The sequence below is a fragment of the Liolophura sinensis genome, chromosome 2, assembly GCF_032854445.1.
Source record: "Liolophura sinensis isolate JHLJ2023 chromosome 2, CUHK_Ljap_v2, whole genome shotgun sequence".
In the NCBI taxonomy this organism is placed as follows: domain Eukaryota; kingdom Metazoa; phylum Mollusca; class Polyplacophora; order Chitonida; family Chitonidae; genus Liolophura; species Liolophura sinensis.
In genome coordinates, this window is record NC_088296.1 from 23,837,581 (window position 1) to 23,855,251 (window position 17,671).

General features: G+C 38.7%; 1 protein-coding gene across 1 annotated transcript; it reads right to left on the reverse strand.

Moving 5' to 3' along the window:
* Window positions 1–1,048: 1,048 nt before the first annotated feature.
* Window positions 1,049–16,964, reverse strand: LOC135462843 (phosphoserine aminotransferase-like). Its single transcript, XM_064740125.1, has 10 exons — window positions 16,793–16,964; window positions 15,606–15,666; window positions 9,614–9,683; window positions 8,752–8,957; window positions 6,712–6,789; window positions 5,673–5,767; window positions 5,158–5,327; window positions 4,778–4,906; window positions 3,552–3,689; window positions 1,049–1,548 (listed from the first exon to the last, which is right to left on the reverse strand). Exons 1-10 carry the CDS (start codon window positions 16,958–16,960, stop codon window positions 1,446–1,448), a joined length of 1,218 nt encoding a protein of 405 aa, XP_064596195.1. The 5' UTR covers window positions 16,961–16,964; the 3' UTR covers window positions 1,049–1,445.
* Between the last annotated feature and the right edge of the window lie 707 nt (window positions 16,965–17,671).

Below are 17,671 nucleotides of genomic sequence, written 5' to 3' on the forward strand. Positions count from 1 at the left end.
TCAGAGTATGTACGCCCACTTCCTGTAGGTAGTGGTGTGTACCAGAGTATGTACGCCCACTTCTTGTAGGTACTGGGTGTGTATCAGAGTATGTACGCCCACTTCCTGTAGGTAGTTGTGTGTATCAGAGTATGTACGCCCACTTCCTGTAGGTACTGGGTGTGTATCAGAGTATGTACGCCCACTTCCTGTAGGTAGTTGTGTGTATCAGAGTATGTACGCCCACTTCCTGTAGGTAGTTGTGTGTATCAGAGTATGTACGCCCACTTCCTGTAGGTACTGGGTGTGTATCAGAGTATGTACGCCCACTTCCTGTAGGTAGTAGTGTGTATCAGAGTACGTATGCCCACTTCCTGTAGGTAGTGGTGTGTACCAGAGTATGCACGCCCACTTCCTGTAGGTAGTGGTGTGTACCAGAGTATGTACGCCCACTTCCTCTAGGTAGTGGTGTGTATCAGAGTATGTACGCCCACTTCCTGTAGGGAGTAGTGTGTATCAGAGTATGTATGCCCACTTCCTGTAGGTAGTAGTGTGTATCAGAGTACGTATGCCCACTTCCATAGGTTTCCGTTGGTCAGCTTATCTTTTCTCTACCAGCACTGAGTGGTCAAGAAGGATACAGAGTGATTTGACCAGTTAATTATGGCATGTAAGTTTTAAATGCGGACTGCAGTGTAACTATATATCTAGCGGTCAGATACACCCCTTGCCACGACACAGGTCAACATAAGTACTGACCAGAGTCGTGTGATCAAGGTACCAGTAACCAGTAATCCTAATGATCTGGCTCCAGTATGTCCCATACTGGGATCAACATGGAGTTTTGGGAGTATATGCAAAGAGCTCCCCCAACCTACTCAAGTGACAAGCCCACTACATAAAGCACGGAAAGGTTGTAAAAGTTTGCAGTCTGTTTGAAGTTGTTAAATTAAGGTTTTCTGGTATCTGCGAAACAAACCTTGAATATTAAGAAACTTAAAACATTTTTTTTTTTTGCGTGGCCTTTTTTTTTTAGGATGACTAGATAATGTGGCCCCCACCTTCACAGAGTATTCTCTATACTATTTATCCCAACTTTTCTTCTAAATCACACAGACTTTTGACACAGTTTATACCCAGGAAAGATGTACACAAAGACAAAGAAGGAAAGAAATTTAAAGTTTCGGTATATAGATCGCGTTGACAATTTTTCTTCTCATTTAGAAGCAAATGACGAATGCACTAATATGATGATGTATATATATCCGTGGAACATCCGTTTCTGCTGGATGGCATGAGTAGCCACAGTTGCTGACGAACACTGCCTTTGTTACTGATGGCAGCATCGGATGTCGGGTGTACACTGATGTTCATTGATGATTGTCATGGTTATTGATAGTCACTGGTTGTCTCCCTTTGTAAGCATGGCTGATATCAGTTAGTATTGATCTCCTTCGTAACCATGGTTACTGATGGCTGCTTTGGAACTCCTTCATGAACTCTACCAATGTCAGAGTCTCGTCATATGTCACAGCGTTGTAGAGCGACACCCGAATACCTCCTACCGTTCTGATGAAAAGAGTAAAATGACTTCCTTTAATATACAGGTAGATTATCTGGTCATCTGGTCAATAAGCACTTCATGGCTCCAAGACAGTTGAAAACACATTTATGATACATTTGTCTTGTACATGTAGAGAGTTTCCAATCTGAAATTGTGCTTGTATTTATTTATTTATTTATTTATTTATTTATCTGAATGGTGTTTTAAGCCTAGCTTAACCAAGAATATTCAAATTATGAGACGGGTAAGCAGAATTATGATGGGAGGAAACCAGGTAGAGCCCGGGGGAACCCATATCCATCTGCAGGTTGCTGACAGACCTTCCCACATATGACCAGAGAGGAAACTAGTCTAATCTGGACTTGAACTCACAGCAACCGCATTAGTGAGAGGCTCCTGAGTCATTGTGCTGCGTTGTCACACTAGCCACTTGGCCACAGAGGAAAACGGTGGTCCACTGTGGCCAAGTGGTTAGTGTGACAATGCAGTTCGATAGTTAAAAAAATTATCGAGTACAGCCTTAAAGATCAATAAATAAATACAGGACCCCTGGTCACCAAAGTAAGTATGGGACACTATATGGGACTCTTTTTAGAGAGATACCATACATATCTATTACATTTTAAGCATGTGTGTGGAAGGCAAAAATGTCACATACAAGAAATTAGTGGGAACAAGATCAGCTAAACTAATGCCTCAACTCAACAGACTAAGGTCTAGGGGCTGTTACACGTCCTGAAGAACTTGTATTTCAGCTAACTAGACATGTTTTACCGCCATTTCCAGAGACAAAAGCTGTCATATACAGCAGTGATAAACCCCTTTTTTGCCCCTTTCTTTACAATAAACATTTTTCTAGGGGCTGTTACACGTCCTGAAGAACTTGTATTTCAGCTAACTAGACATGTTTTACCGCCATTTCCAGAGATAAAAGCTGTCATATACAGCAGTGATAAACCCCTTTTTTGCCCCTTTCTTTACAATAAACATTTTTCTAGGGGCTGTTACACGTCCTGAAGAACTTGTATTTCAGCTAACTAGACATGTTTTACCGCCATTTCCAGAGATAAAAGCTGTGATAGACAGCAGTGATAAACCCCTTTTTTGCCCCTTTCTTTACAATAAACATTTTTCTAGGGGCTGTTACACGTCCTGAAGAACTTGTATTTCAGCTAACTAGACATGTTTTACCGCCATTTCCAGAGACAAAAGCTGTCATATACAGCAGTGATAAACCCCTTTTTTGCCCCTTTCTTTACAATAAACATTTTTCTAGGGGCTGTTACACGTCCTGAAGAACTTGTATTTCAGCTAACTAGACATGTTTTACCGCCATTTCCAGAGATAAAAGCTGTCATAGACAGCAGTGATAAACCCTTTTTTTGCCCCTTTCTTTACAATAAACATTTTTCTAGGGCTGTTACACGTCCTGAAGAACTTGTATTTCAACTAACTAGACATGTTTTACCGCCATTTCCAGAGATAAAAGCTGTCATATACAGCAGTGATAAACCCCTTTTTTGCCCCTTTCTTTACAATAAACATTTTTCTAGGGGCTGTTACACGTCCTGAAGAACTTGTATTTCAGCTAACTAGACATGTTTTACCGCCATTTCCAGAGACAAAAGCTGTGATAGACAGCAGTGATAAACCCCTTTTTTGCCCCTTTCTTTACAATAAACATTTTTCTAGGGCTGTTACACGTCCTGAAGAACTTGTTATTTCAGCTAACTAGACATGTTTACTGCCATTTCCAGAGACAAAAGCTGTCATAGACAGCAGTGATAAACCCTTTTTTTGCCCCTTTCTTTACAATAAACATTTTTCTAGGGGCTGTTACACGTCCTGAAGAACTTGTATTTCAGCTATTTCAGCTATTCATCTGTCAGAGGCAACAGGCAAAGATCCAGTGCTTGCCTACCCCTTGAAAACTCTGGCCTTTCAGATCGCTGCAAATGGCGGAAGCTCTGTACATAAATACAGGTATAATACATGTAATATATCTCACCTGTGCCCTTTCAATGAGATCATCTTTAGCTTCTTGGCCTCCTCTATGAACTTATCCTCTAGAGCCTCATCTCCTCCAATTCCACCAATCCGGAACGGGATATTCATGCGGCTGCGATACTGTGGGTCGACTGGAGAACTGTATTGCAGGAATGAAAGAGTCAAAACTTTTTCCTTCAACAATATTGCTAGGCAGTGAGGCTTAAAATAAGAAATTCATGGGTTTTCACCAGACCCTGCCTGATTTCCTCCCACCATATCGCTGGTTGCCGTTGTATAAGTGAAATATTCTTGAGTACGGCGTAAAACACCAATCAAATAAATACAGAAATTATCTGTAACCATACTTTTCTTCAAATTGCATTGCTCAATAAGAATTGAAAATTCCTGCGAACCCAAAAATAACTTTGAAAAACCATAAAAATAAGAGTTCCAGAAACATCAAGATTTGCCATGATACAGTGTATAACACACCATGCTATCAAGCTTGGTGTTAATAATGGAGACACATATGATTGTCAACAAATATGATCTGAAAAGCAAGATTCTACAATTGTTCATACATGTGATATACATGATGACATAACTGAAATACATATATAAACATGATCAAAGACTTTGAACTTACGAAGGCAATGAATTTATTTATTTACATGTATATTTATTTGATTTGTGTTTTACGCCGCACTCACGAATATTTCACCTATACGACGGTGGCCAGCATTATGGTGGGAGGAAACCGAACAGACCCCGGGGGAAACTCACGACCATCTGCAAGTTGCTGACAGACCTTCCCACTTACAGGCAGAGAGGAAGCCAGCAGAAGACAATGGATCATGCTGGTATACATATATGTATGCTCATTATGAATAACTGTACACTGTTGTATATCAGTGAGGTATGTGCACCTGGCCAGAGTTACTATATTATACTGAATGTGTAACTGGGCTTGTGAACATACATGCAATAAACATATTCAATAAAATAATAAAATAATATGAGCTAGATTTTAAATTCTCCAGTGAAACAGTTCTGCAAGTACTCGGATATGAAAAGGCATTTTGCTCTTTTCAACAGCCTTTGCCCTAGTGGTAGAGAAAATGTGTACAACTTTCATAACCGTTACCGAAGCAGCTCTGTGACAGACTGATAAGGTCAATTCATAATGTAATAAAATAAAAAACAATATGATATACATGAGGTAAGTTTCAAGTCACATGCCCTTACCAGTAAAATCCGTTGGACTTGTCAATGACTTCATAAAGAGCGCGCGATTTCTTCAGGGAGTGCTCGTACATGGCCTTTACACCTCCATGCTTGGCAATCCAGTCAAAAACTAAGCTCATGATGTATATACTGGGGGGAAAAAATTTCCTGTTTTTCACACATTTTGGGGTACTTCCACAATCTGACAATTGGTATTTTCTTTAAATGAGAGAGAGTTAACTATCATAAAGAAGCCACAGCTTGCATACATCAAAGTTCTCCACATGTGAAATATTTAAAATCTTGAAAAAACTTAATTAACTGAGATCAACAGAGGCTATCATAAAAATTACAAGATTCAAGGGACAGAACTCTACAAAGGCAGATAACTCTTTCCATACCTGTATGTAGGTGGAGTGTTATACAATGATTTGTTTCCAGTCTGTACTTTATAATCCAGGATGGACGGGCAGGTTTTCATGGCATGTCCTATCAGGTCATCCCTGACAATCACAACTGTTGCTCCAGCACAACCAATGTTCTTCTGTGCACCAGCAATGATGACTCCAAACTAAACAACAAATACAAATGTGATATTGTCCAGTTACAGGTAAACTGCTTGTGTATTTACATGAATGTATGAGATACTTCCAATTCAACTTGAATATTTAGGACAATTTTAATAATTTCACATCACTTTCACCTAAAAGCAGGCCTGCCCTCTTTCTGATATATTATTAGTACTTTCTATTTATTTGATTGGTGTTTTATGCCGTACTCAAGAATATTTCACTTATATGATGGCGGCCAGCATTATGGTGGGTGGAAACCATTAGTGCTTTTTCACTGTAACAACACGCTGAACCAGGTAGGTTGTGCCTGCCCAACCACAGCATATGGTTGTAGGGTAATTTACCTTGGACACGTCAACTGGACGGGACAGCATATTTGAAGACATGTCACACACTATTGGAATTCCTTTGGTGTCCGGGACAAATGGAAACTCAACTCCTGGTGAAAACAAAAACGCTGTTTCATTAGCTCAGAAAACCAGCACCAAAAGGCAAAAGGAAAGAAGGGGAGTTGGGGTGGGGGGTGGTAATGGAGGTGGGGGGTGGCGCAGCTGGATGACCATGCCCTGTTTGATTGGCACAGTAAACCATCACCAAAGAGAGACAATTGAAACACCATGTACTGTTTCATTAGCACAGTAAACCATCACCAAAGAGAGACAAATGACTCACTATGTAGTTTCATTATCACAGTAAACCATCACCAAAGAGAGACAATTGACTCACCATGCACTGTTTCATTAGCACAGTAAACCATCACCAAACAGAGACAATTGACTCACCATGTACTGTTTCATTAGCACAGTAAACCATCACCAAACAGAGACAATTGACTCACCATGTACTGCTTCATTAGCACAGTAAACCATCACCAAAGAGAGACAATTGACTCACCATGTACTGTTTCATTATCACAGTAAACCATCACCGAGAAGAGACAATTGACTCACCAATTAGGGTTTCATTAGCACCGTTAAGCATCACCGAAGAGAGACAATTGACTCACCATGTAGGGTTTCATTAGCACAGTAAACCATCACCAAACAGAGACAATTGACTCACCATGTACTGCTTCATTAGCACAGTAAACCATCACCAAACAGAGACAATTGACTCACCATGTACTGCTTCATTAGCACAGTAAACCATCACCAAACAGAGACAATTGACTCACCATGCACTGTTTCATTAGCACAGTAAACCATCACCAAAGAGAGACAAATGACTCACTATGTACAGTTTCATTATCACAGTAAACCATCACCAAAGAGAGACAATTGACACACCATGTACAGTTTCATTATCACAGTAAACCATCACCAAACAGAGACAACTGACTCATTAGCACAGTAAACCATCACCAAAGAGAGACAAATGGCTCACCATGCACTGTTTCATTAGCGCAGTAATAGACATAAGAGGCCTCTGGGTCCAGCTTCCATTCCGACTCGTCACACAATCCTGAGGAAAAATAGAATGTTGATATAAAAATTATACCTTCCTTGAAACCATTTAACTATCGTTGGTGTGAACAGTAAGAAGAAATGTTTTGGAGAAACTATTCTCCAAGCATAATGATTAGATGAATATATACATTAGCAGGTTGGTCTGGACATGATCCAACTTCCATTGGGTCAATTGCAATTTTGAGATTTTTATTCATTTATTTATTTGATTTTCACCTGCCGTACGTGGGAAGGTCTGTCAGCAACCTGCGGATGGTCATTGGTTTCCCATGTGCTCTGCCTCAGACAACTCCAGCAGGATATTCAAGAATATTTCACTTATACAATGACAGCCCATGGGAAACCCATGACCATGAGCAGGTTGCTGAAAGACCTTCTCACGTACTTAATTTTATTTATTTATTTTTTTTTTTTTGAAGATTTACTTGTAGATCTGTTTATTTACTTTGGACACCCAGAGTGTTTATATCTTATACTACATGTACATAAACACATTGACATCTGCACATTGTCAACACCCGCACATAAACAGTGTAAGCTTTACATGAAGACATGGAGAGTGGTGTTAGGTATCACTATCTGCCGAGATCTACTACATGAGGTCAGAGGTCAAGAGTTCATACTGATGACAAGTCTGATTACCTGATGTCAGTGTGGGAGACATGTAAGATGCATGGGTAGGGATACGGGAGAGGTGTCTCAGTTTTATGATTAATGTTTTTGTAAGGAATAATCTGCTAGTTCCATAAAAGAATTTTAAGTATTAATGTTAATGGAAAGAGTGAAACTTCAATGTCAGAGAAGAGCAATAAAAATAAAAAAAAACTTCAAAATCTTCTAACCTGTGGGAGGTGAGGACTGTCCCAGAAATTGCTCCCATTAAAAACATATTTACCTGTAATATTTTTTCGGAAAGCCTCACGAAAAAGGGAAAAACACACTAAAATCAGGTAGACTGAAAAGATGGATTTTCGTTTTTATTTCTATTCCTGTTTTGGATGTTTTTAGCGTCGACTCTGCCGTAAAACACAAAAACCAAATTGGTGTTGCCTTACTATAAAACATAATAGGTTACATGCTAATGGACAACTGAGTTGCACGCTATTAAACAACTGAGTTACACGCTAATGGGCAACTGAGTTACATACTAATGGGCAACTGAGTTAAATACAAATGGGCAAATGAGATACGTTCTCACGGACAACTGAACTACAAGCTAATGGACAAAATGAGTTACATAATAATGGACAACTTGAGTTACATACTAATGGGCAACTGAGTTATGTACTAATGGACAACTGAGTTACACGCTAATGGACAACTGAGTTGCACGCTATTAAACAACTGAGTTACATGCTAATGGGCAACTGAGTTACATACTAATGGGCAACTGAGTTAAATACAAATGGGCAAATGAGTTACGTTCTCACGGACAACTGAACTACACGCTAATGGACAAAATGAGTTACATAATAATGGACAACTGAGTTACATACTAATGGGCAACTGAGTTATGTACTAATGGACAACTGAGTTACACGCTAATGGACAACTGAGTTACACGCTAATGGACAACTGAGTTACACGCTAATGGGCAAATGAGTTACGTTCTCATGGACAACTGAACTACACGCTAATGGACAAAAGGAATTACATACTAATGGACAACTGAGTTACACGCTAATGGATAACTGAGTTACACGCTAATGGACAACTGAGTTACATACTAATGGACAAATGAGTTACACGCTAATGGACAAATGAGTTACATCATAATCACAATGTCTGTACATGTAGCTATACACCCCGAAGTCTTTCAAAGCAATGGTCATGAGTTTCCCCTTGGCTCTGCCTGGTTTCCTCCTACCATCATGCTGGCTGTCGTCGTATAAGTAAACACCAATCAAGTGGATAAATAAATCATCTAAAAAAGCAAAATTTCACATTAAAAACTCACCTGAGTAGGTCTGTGTCTTGGGGAGGACAAGATTCACTGTGCCGTATTTTTCCGCCTCCTTGGCTGCCTTAGCAGACCACGTTCCCGTCACAAAATAGTCGGCCTTTTGATGGGATTTAAGGTTCATCAGGTTTAAGGGCGCAGCAGAAAACTGTCCTGTGCCTCCTCCCTGGACGAAGATTATGTGATAGTTCTCTGGAACATCTCTGTAACAGCAAAATATCTGACTGATTCCAATAATTGAAGTTTTAACCACACTGCCCCAAAATAAATTAATATGGTTACAGATCAAATTTAAAAAATGTGAAATTTTTAAAAATGATGAAGTATTTTCATCCCAAAATCACACTATTTAAAGGTCCACATTTAGAGCCATTCTAGCTGCAGAGAACATTTGGAGTCCCAAACTGTTGGTGCTCCCAAACTAATGAAGCTCTCAAAAATCCCCAATAGAATTGAATTTTACAAAATTTTTTTAGGCAGTCACAACATCACCTTAAAAGTTTGGGATAAACACTGCCAACTTTTGTTCTAAATTCCACACTGATATACATGAAATACAGGTACCTCCTAGGTGATGTTAAACTATTATTGGTAGTACTGTAAATCTTCAACCTTTTCAGCCAATAAAGCACATTTCTCAGTGAATTTTCAGATTTTCCTAGTTATTTTTCTACACCCCTTAGTTCTCCCAGAATGTTTCAAAATATTGGTTGCAGAGGTCAATGAAAAGATTTAAGAATTAGGGTAGTTACAGTATACAGACACCAGGCATGACACCAGGCACGACACCAAGCTCATACTGACACCTGAGCATGACATGTTACATTGTTGCACAGTTCTGGGTATTAAACAGGCTTACAACAATGATCGCACACTGGATTCTGCTCTTGTGATGATCTTGAGGAATTCTGGTGATCGATGACTCATCTCTGACAAAAAAAAAATATATATACGTAAACAAAACTTGTGTACATATATCAGTAATGAGCAAACGTGTGTACATCTATCAGTAACGAGCAAATGTGTGTACATGTATCAGTAATGAGCAAACGTGTGTACATGTATCAGTAATGAGCAAATGTGTGTACATGTATCAGTAATGAGCAAATGCGTGTACATGTACCAGTAATGAGCAAACGTGTGTACATGTATCGGTAATGAGCAAACTTGTGTACATGTATCAGTAATGAGAAAAGTTGTGTACATGTATCACTAATTAGCAAACGTGTATACATGTTTCAGTAATGAGTAAACGTGTGTACATGTATCAGTAATGAGCAAACTTGTGTACATGTATCAGTAACAAGCAAACTTGTGTACATGTATTAGTAATGAGCAAACTTGTGTACATGTATCAGTAATGAGCAAACTTGTGTACATGTATCAGTAACAAGCAAATGCGTGTACATGTATCATTAATAAGCAAACGTGTGTACATGTATCAGTAATGGGCAAACGTGTGTACATGTATCAGTAATGAGCAAACTTGTGTACATGTATTAGTAATGAGCAAACGTGTGTACATGTATCAGTAATGAGCAAAAATGTGTACATGTATCGGTAATGAGCAAACTTGTGTACATGTATCAGTAATGAGAAAAGTTGTGTACATGTATCACTAATTAGCAAACGTGTATACATGTTTCAGTAATGAGTAAACGTGTGTACATGTATCAGTAATGAGCAAACTTGTGTACATGTATCAGTAACAAGCAAACTTGTGTACATGTATCAGTAATGAGCAAACTTGTGTACATGTATCAGTAATGAGCAAACTTGTGTACATGTATCAGTAATTAGCAAACGTGTATACATGTATCAGTAACGAGCAAACGTGTGTACATGTATCAGTAATGAGCAAACTTGTGTACATGTGTCAGTAACAAGCAAACTTGTGTACATGTATCAGTAATGAGCAAACTTGTGTACATGTATCAGTAATGAGCAAACTTGTGTACATGTATCAGTAATGAGCAAACGCGTGTACATGTATCAGTAATGAGCAAACTTGTGTACATGTATCAGTAACGAGCAAACTTGTGTACATGTATTAGTAATGAGCAAACTTGTGTACATGTATCATTAATAAGCAAACGTGTGTACAAGAATCAGTAATGAGCAAACGTGTGTACATGTATCAGTAATGAGCAAACTTGTGCACATGTATCAATAATGTGTGTACATGTATCAGTAATGAGCAAACTTGTGTACATGTATTAGTAATGAGCAAAGTTGTGTACATGTATCAGTAATGAGCAAAGTTGTGTACATGTATCGGTAATGAGCAAACTTGTGTACATGTATCAGTAATGAGAAAAGTTGTGTACATGTATCACTAATTAGCAAACGTGTATACATGTTTCAGTAATGAGTAAACGTGTGTACATGTATCAGTAATGAGCAAACTTGTGTACATGTATCAGTAACAAGCAAACTTGTGTACATGTATCAGTAATGAGCAAACTTGTGTACATGTATCAGTAATGAGCAAACTTGTGTACATGTATCAGTAACAAGCAAATGCGTGTACATGTATCATTAATAAGCAAACGTGTGTACATGTATCACTAATGAGCAAACGTGTGTACATGTATCAGTAATGAGCAAACTTGTGCACATGTATCAATAATGTGTGTACATGTATCAGTAATGGGCAAACGTGTGTACATGTATCAGTAATGAGCAAACTTGTGTACATGTATTAATAATGAGCAAACGTGTGTACATGTATCAGTAATGAGCAAACTTGTGTACATGTATCGGTAATGAGCAAACTTGTGTACATGTATCAGTAATGAGAAAAGTTGTGTACATGTATCACTAATTAGCAAACGTGTATACATGTTTCAGTAATGAGTAAACGTGTGTACATGTATCAGTAATGAGCAAACTTGTGTACATGTATCAGTAACAAGCAAACTTGTGTACATGTATCAGTAATGAGCAAACTTGTGTACATGTATCAGTAATGAGCAAACTTGTGTACATGTATCAGTAGTTAGCAAACGTGTATACATGTATCAGTAATGAACAAACGTGTATACATGTATCAGTAACGAGCAAACGTGTGTACATGTATCAGTAATGAGCAAACTTGTGTACATGTGTCAGTAACAAGCAAACTTGTGTACATGTATCAGTAATGAGCAAACTTGTGTACATGTATCAGTAATGAGCAAACTTGTGTACATGTATCAGTAATGAGCAAACGCGTGTACATGTATCAGTAATGAGCAAACTTGTGTACATGTATCAGTAACGAGCAAACTTGTGTACATGTATTAGTAATGAGCAAACATGTGTACATGTATCATTAATAAGCAAACGTGTGTACAAGAATCAGTAATGAGCAAACGTGTGTACATGTATCAGTAATGAGCAAACTTGTGCACATGTATCAATAATGTGTGTACATGTATCAGTAATGAGCAAACTTGTGTACATGTATTAGTAATGAGCAAAGTTGTGTACATGTATCAGTAATGAGCAAAGTTGTGTACATGTATCGGTAATGAGCAAACTTGTGTACATGTATCAGTAATGAGAAAAGTTGTGTACATGTATCACTAATTAGCAAACGTGTATACATGTTTCAGTAATGAGTAAACGTGTGTACATGTATCAGTAATGAGCAAACTTGTGTACATGTATCAGTAACAAGCAAACTTGTGTACATGTATCAGTAACAAGCAAACTTGTGTACATGTATTAGTAATGAGCAAACTTGTGTACATGTATCAGTAATTAGCAAACGCGTATACATGTATCAGTAGTTAGCAAACGTGTATACATGTATCAGTAAGGAGCAAATGTGTGTACATATATCAGTAATGAGCAAACTTGTGTACATGTATCAGTAACAAGCAAACTTGTCTACATGTGTCAGTAATGAGCAAACTTGTGTACATGTATCAGTAATGAGCATATATACACATGTGTAACAAATGAGAAACAGCTGAGCCCCAGCCTTGAGAACATGGCTGGTCAGCAATTTTCCACTCTCCTTCTTGCCATTTTAGGCCGCCAGAATATGAGTAAATTCACGATTTTAACACATTTGGCATATACTTTAAAATAACCAATTTTATGGCAGATAGCATATTTTAAGCGAGAAACGGCTGATCCTGACAGAATTCGTGGTCACCCACAAAAGGTTTTCAGGTGTCAGATGAATTACTACTAAAAACCAAAAACTTTGACAAGCAATCACATCAGAGTGTTCTAAATTGTCACTTCTACCTTTGCAATCATGATCATATCTGAGATTCCCTTTTCTGACACAATGATACATGCATATGAGTGGGCATTCTGCATTTAACCTCTGCTTTACGGAGTTGAAATTTACACACACTGCTCAGCTCTAGGTGAAGAGTTCAAGCGTGTCAAGGAGACTGACTGTCTGAAGATAACAGACTTTGTGTTTTTGTTTTTCACATGGAAGAGTCCTCGAAGTCAAAGAGAGTAGTGCTCATTGCTCTGGTACAGATATCCACTGACCAATGAAATTATGTGTTTCTATACAGCCTCCCCCCCCCCCTTACATTTCCAAACTTCTCTCCCTCCTCACACCCTGCCTCAGGAGGTGTAGTTAGGTTCAAAACAGGAGAGGTGTCAATTATATCAGAGTTCATACAGGTTTGGTGGTTTGTCCTTGGGATGATTTTGGTAACTGATACATTTCATACTGGTTCAAAATCAAAATATTTATGGAAACTGATACCAACTACACTGGACTGTCTACAGTGTATAAGTCATCAAATGCTTGTAGTCACCCTGACATAGAAGTGGGGTTAGGATTTTTCATTTTTAGAATGCAGCTGTTTTCCATTCGGCCACACCTATTTCAAATGCTGTTTTACACAGAGAATAAATCTTGTTTCAAAGTCGAGGGTGGAAATAAGAATAAAACTAAAACTAAATGATTTCAATAATTTGCGCAAAACGTCAGATTGAGATCATGTTGTTAGGTATTAGTTTTACATTTTAATAATCATTGACACTGTATAAGATTGAAGTTTACATTTGAACTGGGGTAAAGATATGCAGCTGGACCTACATTGCATCATCCCTTGTACTAATGAAAACCTCCCAGTATAACAGACCTTGACAGATACCCACCCCCACTGGACCCTCTTAACCTACTTACACTTCACATCCAGCAAGTAGGAAATCCCCTGTCCCTTAATATAGGTCAGGATACAGAGTCACTGGTGTAGCTGAGTGCAGTAATACAAGATCATAAGTGCATGTGTCTGTTTACAGTCACAGTTGATGTGGCTGAGCGAGCACGAAAACAACCAGATGATGAGAGTGCAGTTAGGCAGAATGCTGAGTTGTGTAACAACTAGCCGCCTACAGAGGAATGATGCAAGAATACAGATTTATTTACTTATTTATTTATTTGGTTAGTTGGTGTTTTATGTCTTTAATAAGAATATTTCACATATACGACAGCAGCCACGGTTGGAGGAAAACCGGGACTCCATGACTCTCCGCAGGTTGCTGAAAGACCTTCCCACCATTCTGATGATGCAGGAATATGAGTACAAAGTCAAACCAAAACATCTGGTGAACTCTACACATTATTAATATAGGTATAAACAGATATATGGTTAGCCAGCTGCCTGAAAAAAGGAAACTGATGCTATATGGACACTCTGTTTTCACCACTTTCAACATGGGAGAGACACATACAGGAAAAAATGAAACCTGGACATCCTTCTATATCAAGACAGCCTCAAAATGGGGTGTTTGGACACCCTCCTGGACACCCTCTTTCAAATTTCTGGCACTTGATTCATTAAGTACAGGAACACATAATGGACTTATCTATCTTTATATTCATTTGATTGGTTTTTCATGCTGAAACAGGGTTTAATGAAAGTGAGACTTGTTGTTGACGTTTGCTACATATCGTACCATTTGTTTTACTGTGTAAAAAAAGATTCTCTTAGTTTTTGGTTTGCGTACATCATATCTGCCACTCTTTGCCTTGCTATACAAGTAGGGCTTTATCTACTGCCTTTATTTCTGAAGTGCTGCCTCACTAAATCACAGTATCCTTCTTATACTGCTCTTTTGTGACATGATTAAATAGTATAAAAACCACATGTTTGAAACACTAAAAAGCCCAGAGTTCCCTTTAGACATGACAATCATAACGATAGCTAAAAACCACAATGCCATTTGATTAGTCAGAGCACTAGTTGTGCAGGAATACAATTTCTCTAACAGTAATTTATTAGCAGAGATAATGCACAATAACAAAACACTCCAATCAAATAACATTGCAGTTTACAGCTGTGGCTTTTTACACGTACATTATGTCTAGTCTATGGGAATTGGCCAGTGAATTAACTTCAGGCTTGAATCAATTCCTTTCCAGACAAGATCTGCACTAAAGTTTACCAAAGTACTCAACCATGTGGGGATGTCAGCTTAATCCGGGTGTTGGTTTATTGTTAACTAAAAAGGATAGAGAATGGATGCTCATTGGCTGACCGTGGACACGCTTGAATAAACGTACCTACCTAAAATTCAGCTTAGGTTGGTCATAAGCTGGACTGGCCTACCTCACACACCAGCCAATCAGAATCTATTCTGCAGCCCTTTAATGGGGGACCCATAAAACTCATTCCCACTGTAACAAAGGGGTCCAAAGCTTTCTTCTCCTTTGCTCGTTCCTTTATTACGTCGCAATAATCAGCATATATGTGCTCATAAACCATCTAAGTAGTACACAAGCATAGCAGAAGAAAATGCTGTGTTCTACTAGTTGCTACTAGAACCTTTTAGTGTGTAGCCTGTCCACAAGTCCCCCACTGTAAGTCCTTACTCTTATCTTTCCTTACCCATGACACTAATCCCTGTCTCTTCAAAGTGCAGCAGCTCATTCTGGGCCTGTAACAACACCTGTAACGTACAATATATCAAAAGATGTTAGCCATACAATCACAGCTTGTTAAACATAAATACATTATGTACTCATATACTAAATCCCTCCCCGGTCCAGTCTGCGGCTTAATCTACCCCCTCTACAACAAGAATATCAAGAAATTATAAATTTTAAGACCTTATTCAGTAAAAAATATGCACTGTTAGCTAATCTGAGATTGCTCTATTGTTAGGTTTGGCAAAATTTTGTGTCGGCCAAGGATGGTCCCAAACCAACGTCAGAGCACACTCCATCTAAAAACCTGGTTCAGTTACCTGTTTTTGTCCAATATATCTTGGCTGTCAGTACAGCCATTCGCTTTGAGCATCACCAAGGTATCTCAGACCCATGCATGTGGCTTAGGACACAGCAGATCACGGGTGTGCTTGCAAGAAATCCACAGATGAGTAGACAAGGAACATAGGTGTCAGCAAACTTAAGGGTCTTGAGATGTTTTCGTAGATAATTCTTTATCTCAAACGTCGTGAACCACTGCCATGGCGACTGCATCAGGTTTTCAAATGGGGTGCGCTCTGACGTCTGTTTAGGGCCAGCCTTGGTCAAACAAAATTTTGCCAAACCTAACATGACAGCCATCTCACAATAACTGTTCGTTTACTTCAAGCTGCTGTTCACACAGGGTATGATACGTAACTAGAAGGTGAAACCGTTGTCATGGCAACAGGTAGGCCTATAGTTTAATACATCTTCAGCAAAAGATGATAAACCCCAAGAACTCACTCACTCACTAAAATATATTACTGCAGGTTGTCAAAAAAAAAACATGTATCAGCCAGTACATCTGTTCAAAAAAAAAATACAAAACTTATAACAGGTACCGATGCAACGCATAAATATTTAGGCCTACTGTATAGATAATGGATCTTGAATAAAAAGTAAATAAATAATTAAAATGCAAACGTGACACGCTAACTTCTTTGTTTACCTATAATGTCAATAACGATGATGTTTGCAGGCACGTAGACACCCAGTTCGAAACATATATGGGTACGCAATGCGTAACATAATTCGGCTACATGATTTCGACGATGCAGCTACATGATGTAAATGATTATAAAACTTCTGTTTTCTGCAAACACTTACATCTTTAGGAAGTTTTGCCGGGCCAGGAGAGAAATTGATCACACCTGAGCCGTTGTTGCAATAGCCATTTGTCGTCATCGCGGACAGTTGTGTTGTGAGAAATTTGTGAAGATAACGCCGAAAAATTACACGATTAGTCGACTCAGCATCTGTCTTCCGAGAACACATCAAGTGAAAGACAATTGCCGCTCTGAGTGAAACTTATAACCTCGTTTCCGTCACGTGGGAAGTTCGTGCACTTTGATTGGCTGGTGGCTGGTAAATGCCGAATACGTGGAGACTAGAAGTGAGGCTCAATACGGTGAAACGATACCTATGATTATCTAGGCCTAGCAGATGACGTAACATTTTGTAGGCCGACTCATTGTATTTAAGTTAAGAAGCGCCTACCATTATACACAAAGTTATGGAAAATACATGAAAAGTGTCGGTTTATATACATCTACAGTATTAAACGATACGCTAACTCGATTTACAGAGAAAATAGGTTTAAATGTAAATGTTTAAATGTAATTTTTTTTTACGTTTTCCGACTCGTCATCATGCATTAGACATGAGCTTAAAAACTTCACGTCTGTGAGTGAATGCATATGTCGCGTCCGACCCCACTCCCCACTCCCCCAAATCACAACAGTGTCACCGAAGCGAACTAGCATGTCTGAAACATGTGAATGGAAATTTTTGCGAAGGTCGAGGCCACGTGAAAAGAAATGGGAGTTACTATAGACAGTCACGTGATAGAGTAAGCTTAAACGTACACTACTCGTGTCGCATTATACATATACATAGGCCTACATCCCTTAGGGCGAACATGTGACCACACCATATAGAGACTGTAAGTACGACCACGTATAGGTGCTGATCCACCAGTGCTGATCT